We start from the raw sequence: 18,305 nt of genomic DNA on the forward strand, positions 1-18,305 counted from the left end.
ATAAAATTCTTAACTCACACCAAGGAAAAATAGAGATGGAAGGCTTTGTTCTGTAACTTTTAGGTCTGATTGAACCAATGGATGAAAACTATACTTAAAAACACCTTGGTCTTCTCCAGGAAAGACCAAATTAAGATCTGAGAATCAAAAAGACCATCAAGGGCAATATCCACATGAAGTCAATCACACTTTTAAAAAGCAGCATCAAACAGCTGAGTCATGAGGATTTGTTTACAGAAACAGGGATATTTCTGGTCACTGCCACCAGAGATTACAAATAGGTTAGGCTTAAGGAGCCCAGATTTATGGAGCAATGATTATTTTTTTTTAAATGGTAGAAACTGTCTAATATATCACTATAGTTTGCAAACATTTAACATCTTAGTAGATGCTAATATAGCAAGACATGACCTAGTGGCCAGAATTATGCATTAAAAGTTTGCTGCCTTTCATAAATTAATAGATGATAAGGCCCTGTTGTACAAACACAGACCTCAAAATATTCTTGAGAGTTCAGTACACAAATTGTCCAGGAGCGAGACACAAGACAAACCTTCTCACAATCATCCAGGGTTAAGTTATTCATGAACATTTGAGAACAACATTTTTAATAGATGTCACCGAACTGAATACTCATAATCTCTAAAATATGTGAGAGGAAAAATTTGCAAAGTATAGAGATGTGTCAGAAGACTGTATGAGAAGGGGCAGCTAGATGGCATGGTGGATAGAGCATAAGCCCTGGAGTCAGGAGGACCTGAGTTTAAATCTGCCTCAGACACTTAGTAGCTGTGTGACGATGGGCAAGTCACTTAACCCCAATTGCCTTCAGAAAAACAAACAAAAAAAATGAGATCAGGATTACATTTCATCCCTGTCATTCTGTAAACTACTGGAGTTGTACTGAAGATGAACTTTTGTTCCCAGGTACTTTTGTTCAGTTATAAAAAGCCATCATTCACACACCTGTGCAAAATGCCTCAGGACATTAAACCTAAAAGAATTAATAGTGGCTTGGTACTTTTCCCAGGACTTCTAGCTGAAGAGAGATGAAAAGAATGAGATAATCACCATAAATATAACTAATATTTATCTACACTTTAGTGTTTGCCAAGAGCTTTCTACGCATAATCAAATTGGAAACGTTAGCCCCATATTTTTCTGCCTTATCCCCCCTGCCCCTAGACAAGTACTTGATCCCTGAGGGGCTTCTGGCTCATAGGGTTTACCAATTCTCAAGTATGCCTTTAATGCAGTTGCCTAATGCACCAGAGAAAGCTTTCTCTAGAAAAAGCTGTGAGGACAACCTTGGGCAAAGGTCCCATCATGCCTGAGGGCTTCTGGGCCCTGAAAGGAGCTCTCCAGGGAGAGAGTTCTCCAGGGCAAGAGTTCTCCAGGGCCAACCTGCTCCACCCCAGGGCATCCACAGTTTAATTAAAATGTTCCCACTTAACCGAGATACTCCAATGGGAAGTCCCCACATAGCTGCAACATTCCCTTAATGATCTGATGGTCCACACCCAGAGCTTCTGACTGATTGCTCTTTTTTTTTTTTTTGATTGCTCTCTTAATTACTTTCTTCCAATTTGAGAAAAAAAAAATCAAATGACTTTTTACACGCCTCCACCCATCCCAAGTGGTAATAATAATAACAGGCTTTCTATGTTTCTTTTGGACCTAAGAATGCCTGAGAGCTAGAGAGGTTTCCTCTTGGGCCACTGAGGGCTAATCCGGAAATCTCTTTGGAATGGAAAAGCAAGGCCTGGCTTCCAGTAACAGGATACTTTGAACCCAGTTATCCTCAAAAGCCAAACCCCGAATCACTGGGCTGCTTTTCTCCCTTCCCTTCCCCTCCCCTCCCCTCCCCTCCCCTTCCCTTTTGACTCCTCACCCAAAAAAATCCAGGAACCAAAGTCCTTAAGGTCTGAAAGTTTTATTTTGTTTTGTTTGAACTCTGTGACTTTCATTTTGCAAGGGCCTCACTTAATTCTCACTGAGAGAGTCAAAGGCTACCTATCACATTTTAGGTGGTTCTATAGGACCTGAGGTTTTGTCCTCTCTGGTGTCTGAGGCCATGATAAGACTATGACCTCATCTCCCAAGACAACAAGCCATGGTATTTGACTGTAGCCAACCAGATTAGCATGTGCTGCAGTCATTTTGAGATGGTATATTATTGGCTCATTCTTCATTTGTGTTGAAAAACCAGACACCCTTTTCCAGTGTTATTATTGTTCCCTTAGGCTATACAACTAATAATCTTTTTGGGGGGGGTTGTTTTTGTTGTGGTTGTTGGGCAATGAGGATTAAGTGACTTGCCCAGGGTAACACAGCTAGTGTCAAATGTCTGAATTCGGATTTGAACTCAGGTCCTCCTGAATCCAGGGCCAGTGCTTTATCCACTGTGCCACCTCGCTGCCCCTAATAATAATATTTTATATAATATTTTGCACATGTACAGCCCTCAAGAGAGAAAATGACTTGGCTGTGGTCCCATAGATAATAAGTAACAAAGCTGAGATTCAAACCCAAATCCAGAATATCTTCCTTTAAAGCATACTACACTTTCCTCTCGTCACAGAGCTAGCACTCTAGCTTTTGGGCAGCAAGGTGGATAGAGCACTGGGCTTGGAATCAGGAAGACTCATCTTGATGAGTTCAAATTTGTCCTAAGACACTTAATAGCTGTGTGACCCCAAGTAAGTCACTTGACCCTGTTTGCTTCAGTTTCCTTATTTGTGAAATAAGTTAGAGAAGGAAATGGCAAACTACTCCAGTATCTTGGCCAAGAAAACCCCAAATGGGGTCATGTCACTTCCCAGATCTGCAGTGGTTCCCCTTTGCTTATAGAATAGATTAGAATATAAACTGAAAGGGATTTTACAGATGAAGAAACTGAGTTAAGAGACTTGCTTAAGGGCACCCAGTTGTGTGAACTGAGATTTGAATCTGCACCCTCTCACTCTAAGTCTGGTCCTCTTTCACTAGGTGATGCTTCTACATACATTATCTAATTTGATCTTTGCCAGTGTTAATATGAATGTATAGAGGGGCAACTAGGTGGCACAGTGGATAAAGCACTGACCCTGGATTCAGGAGGACCTGAGTTCAAATCCGGCCTCAGACACTTGACACTTACTAGCTGTGTGATCCTGGGCAAGTCACTTAACACCCATTGCCCCACAAAAACAAAAAACAAACAATATGAATGTATAGATCACCTAGATTTGATGGAGCTGCCTTATTATCCAAATGGATTTTATGAGACCCTGGATTAATGGGAAGCAAAATGCCTTTTGCTCAGACTCCAAATTGAAACCAGACAGTCCCTATTTACTTTCCCCAAGAGAATCAACAAATGTAACTGCCCCTTTGAAATTCTTATTCACTATCTTCTTTCCCAAGAAAATGAATAGATCTTATTGTTCCCCTGATCAACTATCTAGAACTCCTTTTCTTTGATAATACCATTCTAGTCTCCACATAATCTAACCACAGCAGGCATCTTCTTTAAATTGAGCTGTTAAACTGCTTTATTGTTTAACTGATTTACATTTGTAGTATTTGCTTTGGATTGATTTGTATCATGCTAATGAAGTTATTCTGTAACCTGTGAGCAAAGAAACCTTAAAAACCCTTCGGAAAAAGGGGGTCTCTGAACCCTTTTGGAAGGGTCTCCACATTATCATGGTTTTTTCTTTTGGGGACAAAATAAATTGGTATTACGTTTTTTCTGTCTCTGATCTGGTTTTTAGCCATGTTCTCTGATCTGTTCTTAGGAGACTTATGTTCTCTGATCTGTTTTTCGGTAGGAGGAAGGTATGGAAACAAATTGTAGGTGATGTTATAAGATTAATTTCTCTGATCTGTTTATTATTTTTTTGGTAGAAGACAGGCAGATTAAACTATATTTTAATTTGCTACACCAGCATGCTGTGTACCCATTATACAGATAGAGCAGCTAAGGTTTTCTAAGGCTAAATGACTTGTCTAGGGTCATACAGCTGTCAAAAGGCAGAGCTGAAGCATGATCTTTGTACTATAGAGTCAATATGAAAAAAAAAAAAAGTCTTGCTCCCTATACCTGTGACTCGAGAATCACAGAATCTGTGTAGGATATGATCTAAGAAGTTCTTGAACCCAACACATATTTCACAGGAATCTTGATTAGAGCATGTCCAAACCAGTGGTCATCAGCCTTCAACTGAGAGGGAAAGCACTAACCACTGTCTAGGGGTAGCCTCCTTCCATTTTGGGAGAGTTCCAGTTTGGGAGAGATTTTTCTTTTCATTGAGCCCATCTCATTCATCTCTGTCAGTGGCCCCCATTGCTTCTAGGTTGATCCTCTGGGGCCAAGTAAAGTACATCTAATTCTTCCCTGTGCCAGCCCTTCAGATGCATGAAGAAAGCTATCATTCCCCCCCTCTCCCCCTGAGTTTTTAAACCAAAATGGCTGGTTTATCTATCACATTTCATTTTATAAAATTACCATTGTTCACCTTTGTGTGTGTGTGTGTGTTATCAGCTCCTTTGGTAATCTGGTGAAATATGGATCCTTTCTCTGAAAAATTTTTAAAGAAACAAAACAAAACACACAGGATTACAATGGAAATCAATTATATTGAAACAAAGATGTATTTTTCCCATGTGATATGGGGAGAAAGCATGTGGGTCCTTAGGATTCCTCTGTAAAGAATTACACTCTCGTGAAAGTCCTAGTTAGGAATAAAATAACAGGTTTATTGGGGTACAAGAGAAACTGGCCAGGAGGAAGGTTTTGGAGAAACAAAACACTTTCCTCCCTGACTAGCTTGGGGAGCACCTTTTTATAGAGTTCAGATGGCATAGGTAAGAATGTCCCTTATTGGGTGATGGGCTGGGGGTCCTCTGGTGGTGGGCTGGGATAGGTGATGATCGGTGGTGAGCAATCTGGTAATGGTCGTTAACTCCATCCTGGTGGGTCCCAGCAGTCTGCTGGTGGGTGGTTCCGGGTGGCCTTCTCCTGGTGTAGTCACTCCCTACAGGATTACCTCATCCAGGTGCTCAGGAGGTCTGGAATGTGGGGTGGTGGTCCTGGAGCATGCTCAGTTCGATCTGGTGCTGCTTATCTCTTTTGGGTGTGTATGTCCTTGATTGAGCTCAAGGAGAGGCCTACTTGGATTTCAAGGGAACACTCCTGAAGTTTCGAGGAAAAAGTTCCTTGACCTCCCCAGACAACTTTTGGGGTAACTTAGGCCCATAATCCTCCCATAACACATGCAAGTTCATAGACACCCTGAAATCTACCCCAGGTTAAGAATCTGTGTCCTAGACTGCTGTCCCTGTGCCCCTCACCCAACCAGTGGGTTTGGCTGCCTCAAGGAGGAAGGTTTCCAAAACAGTTTTACCCAATTTGAAGTCAGAGGCCACCATTGTATTTTATTTTTTATGTATATATTTTCAAAACAAATATGACATAGTAGATAGAGTGAGATGGACTCAGAGCTGGGAAGAGCTGGGTCCAGGTTCCATCTCTGACACATAGTGGCTGTGCGATCCTGGTTAGCTCCCAGCTCTCTAAGCCTTGTCCACGAGGTGCAGGGAAGTGCTGACCTGTATTAGTACGGAGTGTTTATTCATCCAGGAGCCCCCCCCCCCCATCCCTGTTTTTGTCCCTATCCTTATATTGGTGAAATACTTGGTATGGAGGCTAAAGCCCTTCCAATTGAATTATTTATTTATTTATTAAGTCCCTGTTCTCTGTGAAGCTCTGTGTTCCCATACCTGCAGGGAATAGGCTGGGGTTCTTGCTGTTTGATTTGATAGCCAAATGTTCCTAAGGTAGGAAGTACTCTGTGTACGTGTGCACTCATCTATCACCAGGTGCTTTCCATTCTAGTTATTGAGGTGGGAGGTAGGCCGAGGAGGAGGAAGAGAGAAGTTGGGGGAAAAAATTATGGAGACCTAGAGGCTCGTGGGGTTTCACCACCCCAGTGCTCATCTATTTCTGGGAGCAAATTATGCCTGTTAGGAAGGCCATTTGACCAGTTGTGGGCTGCAGCCCTGAACACATCAACTCATTCCTTAGGAGTCAGAAAGGACTAAGCCACTTCTTTAATCAATCACCTGATTTACAAGAAAAGCACGTCCAGTCCACATGATCCTTGGGACTAGATGGACTTCAGTTCATCATCTAATCCATTCCCCTGTCTCTAGGACCAGAGAGTCATCAACTTACTCTTTAGAAAAGTAATCCTCTTGGTGACCATTCTATAAGCCTTACTATCAGAAAGGTTCCCACATACCTAGCAAGCAAGGTGCAGTGACGTTACCTGGGTTCAAATCCTGACTGATGCTTACCAAGTTGTTCATCTGTGAAAGCAGAGGGTTGGATCGGATGACTTTTTTTTTTTTTTTTGCGGGGCAATGGGGGTTAAGTGACTTGCCCAGGGTCACACAGCTGGTAAGTGTCAAGTGTCTGAGGCCGGATTTGAACTCAGGTAGTCCTGAATCCAGGGCCGGTGCTTTATCCACTGCGCCACCTAGCCGCCCCCTGATGACTTCTAAGTATCCTTCCAGCCCTGTGTGTGCAACTCTGTCTCTTCTCCTCTTAAAGAGCTTTGCTTTGCTTGTTCCTGGAGTAGGGTGACCAGAAAGAAGGCCTTATTGCCCTGGCATTGGGACTGATGTTTTCTCTGGGCAGCTGATGAAATCATGGGTCATTTTATGCTCTGACTTTCCAAACCAAATGAAGTGGGGAGAATCACAGGTGTGTGATAGAGGAAGCCACAGAAGCGGGCTCTAGCAGAAAGTTCTGGTTTGGGTCATTGAGAACCTGCTCTGTGTGTGTGTGTGTCCCACAAGACTTCTCTAAATCCAAAGCACAAGGGCTATGGGTTTCAGTCCCCCACAGGGTGGTGATTGGGGGAATGTTGTGATGGAAATGATCGATAATGCATGCTCCCAAGGATTGTCCCAGACAATAAAAGGCCAGCAGTAGCTACTTGAATACTCTGTTCTGCTCCAAAGGAGAGGCAGGGTTGAGTGACAATAACAGGACTTTCCTAGTAAGCTCTGTTCAAAAAATGTGGAAGTCTGAGTGTCCTAAGGGGTATGTATGTGTACGTTAAGACTAGAGGAGGGTGGTGTCACAGTGACTGAGGCATGGACACGCAAGCCGCTGGACACTCCTGACATCTGTGTCACTATCCCTTTCGGGCTCCTCGTCACCTTTAACAAATAGCAGGGCTTCCTTCTGGCCCAGCCTGTTTAGCAAACACCTGGCTTTTAGGGCGGGCTCCAAGTCTGTGTCAGGCTTACGTCAGGTCCAGGGCTGATGCACAGCTGAGGTAAACAAAGGTTGCTGAGAAGGGAGGGACCAGTTTGCCTAGTGATACAGATGGGACTTTTTCAGAGATCTTGGAACTCTAGCTCTTTGGTAGGGGTCTCCATGGCCAGCTGCCCAAGCTGGGTGGTGGGCCAATTTCAGGAAGTATCCAGTCATCAAAATAAGAGGGAAGAGAACTTTTAAGTCTCCAGAGTCTAAAAGGATTGCCCAGAAAAGAAACCAGTCAGAAAAATAGGAATACGAGGAATCCCACACCTTCACTTCCACAAAGAATATTTCTCCTTAGCTCTTTCCATTACCTTCTCTTTTGGACCTTCTGGTCCCATGTAGACTTCCTTTTATAGCAACAGCTACCTATCGATCAATCAATCAGTCAGATGTTGATTGAGTAGGAACAAAGTACTTAGTACTGTTCCGGTGCCGTGGGGGAATGCAGACAATGAGATACAATCCTTAACCTTAAGTCTAGTTGGGGGGATAAGACATGGGCACATTTCCAAAATGAAAAACCATTCCCAGTCTCAAGGACCTTGCATTTATTCTACTGAACTAATCTTCACACGTGTATATTTGAAGGGAAATTTAAGGTCCCTTAGTCCAACCTTTTCATTTTACAGATGAGGAAACTGAGATACAGTGTACCTGTTTTCCTTCTCAATTAAAGAGGCTGAGTCCCGTGGTACTTCAAGTTGACCCCTAGTTTATAAGCCCAGGGCTCTAAACCCTGATCAACAGAGCCTTTTCCCCCCCTTATCTGTGAAAGGGGCTGTTGTCCAAATAACCTGTGGGGAATTTGCCCAGTATTCAATGCTTTTGAAATTCAAAAACCATTTATTAAGTGCTTAATATGGGCAGTTCCTGGTTCTTGGCATTGACTTGGGGGAGGTAATGGGAAAGAGGGTGGAGGTTGGAAAAAGTAAAAGATGTCCTTTGTTGGAGGTGATGAAAGGAAAGGAAAGCAGTCCCTTTCTGAGGAGGGCAACACTTATTCCTAACGTCTTAATTACCAGTTTCCAAGATGGGAAGGTGGCTCCCTCAGGCAGGCGCACCTTCCATGAATGGCAATAAGGAGGTACTTTAACCTGGGAACAAAAATGCAGCTTGGCTTGACTCTAAAAATATTCCCACTTGGACTCCTACCTATGATCAAAGGAAATGGCTGCTTGGTTGGCCAGTTATGGAAAAAGGGTGGTAGAAACAAGGAGGGGCAGAAAGATTCTTCTTTCTAATTCAGAACATGTTATCTACTTTCTTTTTTCTTTCTTTTTTGCCATCGACAAGCATTTTTTTTTCCTCTTCCTCTCCTTCAATTTGATAAAAAAGAAGAAAATTCTTGTAACAGATATGCCTCAAGCAAAGCAAATTCCCACATTGACCATGTCCCAAAATGTACATCTCATTTTGCAACTGGATTCCATTACCTCTGTCTGGAAGGAGACTGGAAGCATGCTTTATCTTCAGTTCCCAGTCCTCAAGTCTCTCAGAGATGTTTTTCTTTATGTTATTATATAAATTGTTCTTACTTTAAACTGTTCTGCTTACTTTACTCTGTGTGAGTTTTTACAAATCTTCCCACTTTTCTCTGGAACTATCCATTTTATCATTTCTTATTCCAGTTTATTTCTATACCATGGTTTGATTAGCCATTCTCCAATAGATAGTCACCCCCTTTGTTTACTGTTGTGCATCATTTTTTTTCCCGCGGGGCAATGGGGGTTAAGTGACTTGCCCAGGGTCATCAGCTACTAAGTGTCAAGTATCTGAGGCCAGATTTGAACTCGGGTACTCCTGAATCCAGGGCCGGTGTTTTATCCACTGTGCCACCTAGCTGCCCCTGTTGCGCACCATTTTAAGTGTAAGGCACAGAACAGAGAAACACAGAGATAGAAAGACAAAACCCTTTGACCTCAAGGAGATTATAATCTAGTTGGGTAGAGAGTAAATATAACTAATATATAACAACAATATATGGTAATAAAATAGATTATGATTGGGACTGTTAAATTTATGTGTAATATATATATGCATACACAGAGAGACATATTTATATGTATATGCAGCAAAATTGTTTTGGGAACTCAGAGGATGGAGAAATTACATTCATGTGGAGGGATCCCCAGGAAGTAACATTGAGTTAGGTCTTCAGGGATTTGGGATTTAGGATTTAGATTGAACAGCTTGGACAAAGGCAGTAGGGGAAGCAAAGGATGTGTGCCAAGAATGGTGAGCAATCCAGTTTAAATGTAATGTAGACCATGTGGGCACTAGTAAGGATAGACTTGGAAAGGTTGGCTGAGAACAGAGCAGAAAGGCCTTTGAATGTCAAGCTAAAGGGTTTCTTTATTTGGTAAGCAATTGGAGACATTTAAAGTTTTTGGTCAGGGGACTGACCTGATCAGATCTGGATATTAAAGAGAATAATCTGGCAACAGTGGGTAAGGTGGGTTAGAAAGTGGTACAAGAATTGGAGTTGGGAAGAACAGTTAGGATGCTGCTATAGCAGTCTATGGGAGGTTATATTAACCCACTGCAATTATCATCCAGGGAGATGAGGGCCTGAAGTAGGATTACAAAACTGTAGTTGTTGAGAAGGGGATGATGAAAGGGCTGGAACTAGGGTGTTAGCTATGTAAGTGGAGAGAAGGGGATAGATCTAGGAGTTCAAGATGATTCCAGGGTTGAATACATGGCTAGCTAGAAGGATGGTGGTGCCCTTGATGAGGAGAAAAAAGTTAGGAAGAGAAGGTTTGGGGGCAAATATGATGAACACCATTTTAGATGGGTTGACAGCCAAGTGAAAATGTCCAATAGGTAGTTGGAGATTCTGGACTGGAGTTCAGGAGACATATTAGGGCTGCCTACATTTGAGAGTCATTCTTCAGCATAAAGGGGATGGGGATAAGATAGGGATAGGGAATTCTCAGTTGAGGAAACTCCCAATAACAATACAAGTCAACACCTCAGCAACTTAGAGAATTGACTAAAGCACTGAGAGTACCCCGAGTACTTGCCCAGGGCCACACAACCAATAAGAGTCAAAGGCAGAATTTGAACCTAGGTCCTTTTTTTTTTCTGAGGCCCCTCTGGCTGTAAAAAGGAATTCAGAGAAGTATGGGAAGACTTTTATGATCTGATACAAAGTAAAGTAATCAGAACCAGGAAAAAAGTATACACGATAACAACTATAGTATAAATGGCAAGAAAAACAACAAAAAGAAACTGAGTGCTCTGTAACTATAATGACCAAGCCTGGCCCTGAAGAAAATATAAAATGTACCTTCTTTCCCTTCTTTGTAGATGTGAGGGACTATGGGTATGGATCAATGCATTTACTATCAGACTCAGTTAATGTGTTGGTCAGTTTTGCAGACTGACTTTTTACTCTTTTTTATTCTTGTTAACAAGGGATGGCTCTCTTGGGAGGGAGGGAGGGAAATGAAGGAAGTAAAAACAAAAGATAGCAATACTTTAAAAAAAAAAAGAAGACTAGAGGAGGCAGAAGAATGCCTTTCTTCCTGAAAAACAAGAGTAAAGGAGGTGTTGAGAACAGAGATTTTTTAGGTGTGGACATTAGTGAGGGAAAATTAGGGAGCTCAGTCTGGATATTGTTTATTTCAGTAAAGTAGATAAAGTTATGTTGGGATGCTGGGTATGAGGGAGAACAGGCTTGGTGATCTGAGCCCTCCTTATTCCTGGTGGGAGGAGGTAGGTACCATTTGCCTTTTAATAGGAGATTCTGTCGTCTGCCTGGCCACAGGTCCAGGTTGAATAGCAAAGAGAACACTGGGTCCCTTTGCCTGGATTGTAAAGATACTGTCTACCAGGCAGGACTGGAGCCCAGGAGAGTGGGAAGATGGGTACAGCTTGTATTCTGTGCCGCATACCACGGACAGTATCACTAAAGACTGTACAGCAATGGTACAGAAAGAAATGTCCCTGAACGAAGTGTCTCAGGAAGAGGCTCCTTCCCAACTGCTCTCCTAGCGCTGCTCACCACCCCCCTGGTTCTCACGTTCTCTGCCATATGCTTTCCCTAGCTCCCCCCATGCTCTCATGTCTTCTCTTGAGGGCAGAGAGGCATCGAGAGGAGCCAGAGCAACTACTTGACCCTCTAGCAAGGTAGTGTTGATGTTTTCTTCTCATACTAAGAGGGAACAAGGGGGCAGCTAGGTGGTGTAGTGGATAGAGCACCGGCCCTGGAGTCAGGAGTACCTGAGTTCAAATCCGGCCTAAGACACTTAACACTTACTAGTTGTGTGACCCTGGGCAAGTCACTTAACCCCAATTGCCTCACAAAACAAAAAACAAAAAAAAAAAGAGGGAACAGGGATGCATAAGTCATTGTTGGACAGGCATATAGCTAGCTGGAAGCCACGTATCTGTATTGTTACATCTTTGTTTCCTGGATTTCACCCCCATGGGCACCGAATTGGACTCTTTTGTTGCCCCCTTACTCCAGTTGTTGACTGACCACCTACTTTGTGTATTGGCTCCTGGTGCTGCTCTTTATTTGAGTCTCTGGTCTGGTTTTCCCAAGTCAAGGAACAATGCTAGAGTAGTTTAGACTACTCTGAGGGAAGGTTTCTAGTTCTCTCAATGATCTGTAGGGGTGACCTGTACATGATGGTGGTAGTGTTTGTGTGTTTTTGTGTATGTTTGTTTACGTGTGTGTATTTTTGTATATGTTTGTGTTTGTGTGTTTAAGGAGTAAGTAGATATCGTCCAGCATCATGGAATTTTGCCTAGCCTACTTTGTAGGCATGGCACCACTGTGATAAGAAGTGGGTGCTGGCTCCTAGCTTTGCCAACCCAAGTGCTTCACAGTACATTAAACTCAGTCTGAAAACAGTCCTGGATTCAAGGTGAAAGGACTGTGGTTCAAATCTCCCTTCTGCCCCTCCCTGCCTATGTCACCTTGAGGAAATCACTTCACCCCTCTGGCCCTGCTTCTTCATCTATAAAAGGAGGAGGGTTGATTAACTGGACTCTCAGATTCCTTCTAGCTCCAAAGTTATGATCCTGTGATCCTCAAAACCAGGATTCTAGTCTTGCCCATGTGGTCTTAGGCAAATGGATCAACCTCTCTCAGCCTTTGTTTCCTCATCTGGGAAATGGGAATAATAAGCCTCAACCTTATTTATAGCACAGGAGATGACCAAGTGAGACAGTCTTTGTGAAGGTGCTTTGTCAACTGTAAACTCATGTACAAATACAAAATAGTGGATGGTGTTCTGGGTGGTGGTGGTGGTAAAGGGGGAAGCCAGAGTCCAAAGGGATACTAAATCATGGATGTTGTGTGTGTGTTTGCTTTCAGTTTTTTAAAGCCTTCTCGGACAGCTCTTTCACTGGAACGGAGTTCCCAGGTACGTATCTGTGATGCTTCCAGTGTCCTCTCTTGTTCCCCCACCACTTCCCCCACTCCCATCTTTGTGATGAGGAGAGGGCATCACTCCTGGGTGTCTGGAAGGGTTGTCCTTTGAAGAATTCCCTTAGTAGAGTTTCAAGTAGGGCAAGAGGGAAAAGATCAGAGATCCAATTCTTATCAGCCTGGAGGAGGTGTCCTTCCCCAGGCAGCATGGAAGCCATTGGCAGTGGGAGCTGAACCTGAAGAGGCCCTGGATTTTTTTGTCCCATCCTCAGCTGTAAGAAGGGGCAGAGCTCTATGGCTAGGATAAGTCTGTAGTATTCATATGGTAAGCAATCAAAGAGTGGCCTTTAAGTAAGAAGGGCATTTTTTTCCAAAGAAAGGCATAATTTCCTTGATTTTGAGTGGGGAGTCATTACTCTTTCCTCTTCTTGCCTTCTGAGGAATGGGTTGAAGTTTCTAGGAGACTCAGGGGTCTCTTTACCTGGCTTAGGTCTCTATGGCCCACAACACAGTGGTTTAGGCCATGGTTGACTAAGTCAAAGGCTCTGTGGCCTTATGGCCTCTTATGAAGAAATACCCCAACATTTCTGATGCTGGGAGAGACATGGGGGTGCTCCTTTCACCCCCTTCAGGGGAAGTGGTGAAGGTCACATGAAGCCCAGCCAATCAAAGAATTCTAGGGGTTTCTAATCTAGCAAGGAGCTATTCATAATGAAAATCCCCTTCAACTAGTCATTCACCAACTATCCATCCATTAATTGCCCACTAGGCATCAGACAGTATTCTAGGCGCTAAGGATACAAAGACAGAAATGACACATCCCTTGTCCTCAGGAAACTTACATTCCATTGGGTAATACAGTATATACATAAATATGTGTATACAAAATAGGTACGGTAAATTTGGAGAAGGGTTGGCACCAGAAGCTGGGAGGATCAGGAAAGGTTTCATGTTAGTAACATTTTATTTTATTATATTTTTTACCACGGATCCCTTTGGTCATCTGATGAAGCCTAAGAATCCTTCTCAGAATGTTTTAAGCGTATGGAATAAAAATTACAAAGGGCACCGATTATGCTGAAATGTAGTTATCAAAAGATTTTTAAAACCTAGTTCATAGACCTTAGACTTAGAACCCCTGATGTAAAAGGTATTGTTCAATAAGAGTTAACAAGGAGCAGGGGATTCCAAGAAGCCCCGGTGAGGCCGGGATGTGGGGGGGCATTCCAGGCAGGAAGAACACAGCTATTGCAAAGGTATAGAGAGGGGAAATGAAGTATTGTTTGTGAAGAACAGGAAGAAGGCCAGGCTGGCTATACCAGAGCATGTAGGTGGAGGAGTAAATGTGTCATAAGGTTGGGAAGATAGGTTGGAGCCAGGTTGGGAAGGGTTTTTCAGATCTCTGCTACTGAGGACAGGTATTCGTGGGGCTCATTATCCCAACTGTCCAATTCCTTCTTCAGTGTCTGGGAGAAGTGTTGAAAAGCTTCAGGAGTCGCTCGTTGATGCCCTGGAGACACATCATGGTGGACGGTGGCCCCCAGCTTGTCCCCCATTGGCACCGGTCAGGTATTTGGGGTCTGGGGGCTGATGCTATCCTGTTCACAAAGAAGAAGGTACCAGGGGACAGGGGATGGCTCAGGGAAGGGGAGGTGGAGCTGATCTCTTGTTATTCCTATTATCTCCCCCAGGCTGGGCCTCTTCCCACACGGCAGGTGCACATTTACCCACTTTGGACAGATGTTGTTCTATCTCTTGTCATACATTCACCAGAGCCCTGACTTCAGCAGCCACTGGCATCTTAGCCAGCAGCTGGTACAGAGGAATTTCCCAGAGTTTTTTTGACTTGCCCCCCAACACACACACACACACACACACAAATAGAATCAGTGGCCTCTGTTAGTCTGGACCAGCCAATTGCTATCCCAGCTGAGAAGTCTTGGGAGGTGGAGAGGGTAGGTCACTTTACCAGACAGACTTGCCTGTGGTAGGGGTGGGGTGGAGGAAAAAGACAGTTGTGATGTCTGCAGATTTTGGTGGCTCTTCTTTTCTTGGTATGTCTTTAACAGCTCTTACTGTATATTCAAGTTTTCACATGATTCATCCATCCATCCATCTATTCACTCAACAAACATCTGTAAAATGAAAGATAACTTCTAAGGTCCCTTCAAGGGCTAAATCTTGTGATCCTATTTTTTAAAAGTCTGCTGCGTGCTGAGTGATCTGCTATGGGATGCGGGGAGACACAGTATAAATAGTCTTGGATCCAGGACATTTATTTGTCAGGCATGGGAAGAAGGAATTGGCATAGGGCAATACCTTTGAAGAATAAGGAAAAATAAAATATTATTGCCCCGTTCCTCGAAAGGAAGCCTTTTGCTTCCAGCACTTAGTAGGTGCATACTAAATGCTTGTTGATTGACTCTTGACTGTTTTGGGAGAGGTGGGCCTCGGGATTCATCACATGGTATCAATTCTCCTTTATAGTCACTGACGAGCCCTCTCTGATAGTCAGACTGGTTTCGTTAGTAGACTCTCTTATAGAAAAGTGGGTAGAATATCTATTTTGCCCAGGCTTTCCCAAAGGGATGGTTGGATCAGGGCTTGAGAAATTATTATCCCATGTCACTACCTTGGTTCAGGAATCTTCAGCAGCTTCCCTATTGCTGCTAAAATAAAGTACAAACTCTTCAATTTGACATTTAAAGCCCTATATACAATCCATCTCCAGTCTACCTGTCCAGATTCTTTTTTTTTTTAGTGAGGCAATTGGGGTTAAGTGACTTGCCTAGGGTCACACAGCTAGTAAGTGTTAAGTGTCTGAGGCCAGATTTGAATTCAGGTACTCCTGAATCCAGGCCCGGTGCTCTATCCACTGCGCCATCTAGCTGCCCCTACATACTTACTTATGACTTGAAAGCACTTTACGTTCATTAATTACTAGTTCCTTATAGCTCTCCTCCAGGAGAACTTTGGATTGTTTTCCCAAGTTTTACAAGCAAGAGAACCCACAGATCCAGTGATGGATCTGCCAAGGGCATGGATGATAGAACCCAAGATTACAAACGAACATGTCCTGGGGATTCTTATATCTGGGCTGTTGTCTTTTCTCCAGGAAATTACCTTTAGCTAATTTGATTAAACTCAACAAGGATTTATCAGGTACCTACTATATGCTAGACACAAAGGTGATGCAGTAGATAGAGCACTGGTCCTGGAGTCAGGAAGTCCCAAGTTCAAAACTCACCTCAGACATTTACTGTGCAACCCCAGGCAAGTCACTTTTAACCCCAGTTGCCTGAAACATTTGGGGCCATCTCCAGTCGTCTTGACCTATATCTTGCCACTGCACCCAGCTAGCTCTGGAGGAGAGTGAGGTTGGTGACCTTGCAGAGCCCTCCCTTACTTAAATCCAATTCAGTGCAAGTCATGACAGACATCACCCGGGTATCTTGGTCGTCTTCTAGAATGAAAGACAAACAACAATAACAAGACACTGGAGGTATGGAGATTAAAAACAAAACATCTCTTTACTCTCAAGAAGCTTACATTCCATTGGAACAAATACAAAATATATAGAAAATCGATACAGAGTAGTGTGGGGACAGGAGGGAAGAACTAACTTCTGAGGGGCTCAGGAAAGACTCTTGTAGTAGGAGCTCTGGACCTGAGACTGGGCACGGACATAGTAGAGGTGGGACTCCAGGTTTTTTACTTCCACAAATCCAGGAAATTTTTTTTCTCCATGTCGTATATACACATGTATATTCCCCCACCTTCCACCTCAACACACACACACACACATTTTCAATTCTGAGGGCTCATAAAAGCCTCTTTACTGGGACCTGGGAGAAAGTTTGTTCACAAAAAGTCAAGCCTGTAGAACCACCTCCTTAGTCATCCCTTTAAAGAGTATTTTGTGGGTATTGGATATCAATAGGTAAAAGGGTTAACTGCCTACTGGAGGAGACCTTGGGGTGTGAGTGGATAAGAAAGAGTAGAGCCCAGTAGAACCTACTATTATGCTAGTTTGCAAGGGATTGAAATGAAATTACTTTGAATGTAGTATTCCCCCAAGGGCAGAGGCGATTTCATTTTTAACTGCATCAACAATGCCTTGGATGTTTGTCGTTGTTCATTCATTTCAGTTGTGTCTGATCTTCATCACTCCATTTGTTTTTTTTTTTACTGAAATACTGGAGTAGTTGGCCATTTCCTTCTCTAATTTGTTTTACAGATGAGGAAACTGACACAAACTTGCCCAGAATCATACAGCTAATAAATGTCTGGGGCCAGATTTGAACTCACAAAGATGAGCCTTCCTGGCTTCAGGCTCTGCACTCTATCCACTGCACCACTTAGCTGCCTGAATTTACTATATGTTAGCTGGTGCTTATATTACTTTAATTTGAAATGAGTCTCAGGCTCCAGCTTCGAGAGGCAATCCCATTTTCCACACCCAAATACCTGAATTCTCAAGACCTTCTGACATTTTCCTCTTCCTCTTTCACAATCCATGTGTTCACCAGGATTGTTCTGGCTCACACGGTCATCATCTTAAATAACGCAGGTACCATTCAGATTGTTAATTATATATTACTTTAAATCAGGCATCTTATGAAATCAGTGGTCTTCCAAGTCAAATCTATTTTCTTTCAAAGTTTTTATTACCATTTCCAGCTTTTTTCTTCTCCCAGTGATGAGTTTTTTTGTCTGATTTTCCATTTTGGCTTCTAGTCTGTGTCCTCATCTGCAAAATGAAGTTGGGCTAGATGACGTCCCTTCTGGGTCTGACTTTTAATGGTTGTAAGAGAACCAGATGTCAAGTCCCTCTGATACCTTTTGCATCAGGTCCCTGCCTGAGCTAGTCAATACGTTGATAAGCGTTGATTAAGTGCCTGATGTATGCCAGATGCTATGCTACGCACTAAGGATATATAGAGGCAAAAGATAGTTGCTGTCCTCTAGGAACTTATATTCTGATGGGTTTGGTTCTTTATTTCTGTTGCTGTTAAACTAGAGAATTCTCATTTTAGGCCCTGGGGCACTCACATTTTTCTCCCAGACAACCTGGACTTGTCATATTGCAGAGTGCCCATTCAGTGGGATCTGGGCCTAAAATAGACATGTTGGATATCCTTCCATTTTTTTTCTCCTGAATCCCAAATTCTGACTGAATGAAATAACTCTTCTTCTTACTGCTTTTATTTTTCTCTCTTGTATCTAATTTCTTTTCATTTGAACCTTTCTCCCCGATTTATAAGCATTTGCTCTCTCTCCCACATCCCCACTGGAAAAGAAAAAGAAAAACAAATATTCATAGTTGAACAAAACAGATTCCTGTATTGGCCATACCTGAAAATGCATGCTTCATTTTGCACCCTGAGTCCACCACCTTTCTGTCAGGGGGTAGACAGCATGTTTCATCATCAGTCCTCCAGAGGCTTGAAGAAGGCTGAACTCATGACTCTCAAAAAGGAGACCTAACAAAGGAGCAATGTTATATATCAGAGCCACCCCACAGTAAGGGCTCAGTACTCTCCCACTGGGAAGCAAAATACCCATTTCTCCTTTTCCCTTACTGATGTCTACTGGTGACTGATGGCCTAG

General features: G+C 43.0%; 1 protein-coding gene across 1 annotated transcript in view; it reads left to right on the plus strand.

Annotated features, from left to right (window-relative positions):
* The window catches only part of QSOX1 (quiescin sulfhydryl oxidase 1), a 57,485-nt gene that overhangs the window by 15,460 nt on the left and 23,720 nt on the right, over window positions 1–18,305 (plus strand). Inside the window, exons 3-4 of the mRNA XM_044001555.1 lie at window positions 12,642–12,690; window positions 14,159–14,264. Coding sequence (XP_043857490.1) covers window positions 12,642–12,690; window positions 14,159–14,264 — 155 coding nt within the window. The remainder of the gene's footprint in view (window positions 1–12,641; window positions 12,691–14,158; window positions 14,265–18,305) is intronic.

This window comes from Dromiciops gliroides, chromosome 4, assembly GCF_019393635.1.
Source record: "Dromiciops gliroides isolate mDroGli1 chromosome 4, mDroGli1.pri, whole genome shotgun sequence".
NCBI lineage: Eukaryota > Metazoa > Chordata > Mammalia > Microbiotheria > Microbiotheriidae > Dromiciops > Dromiciops gliroides.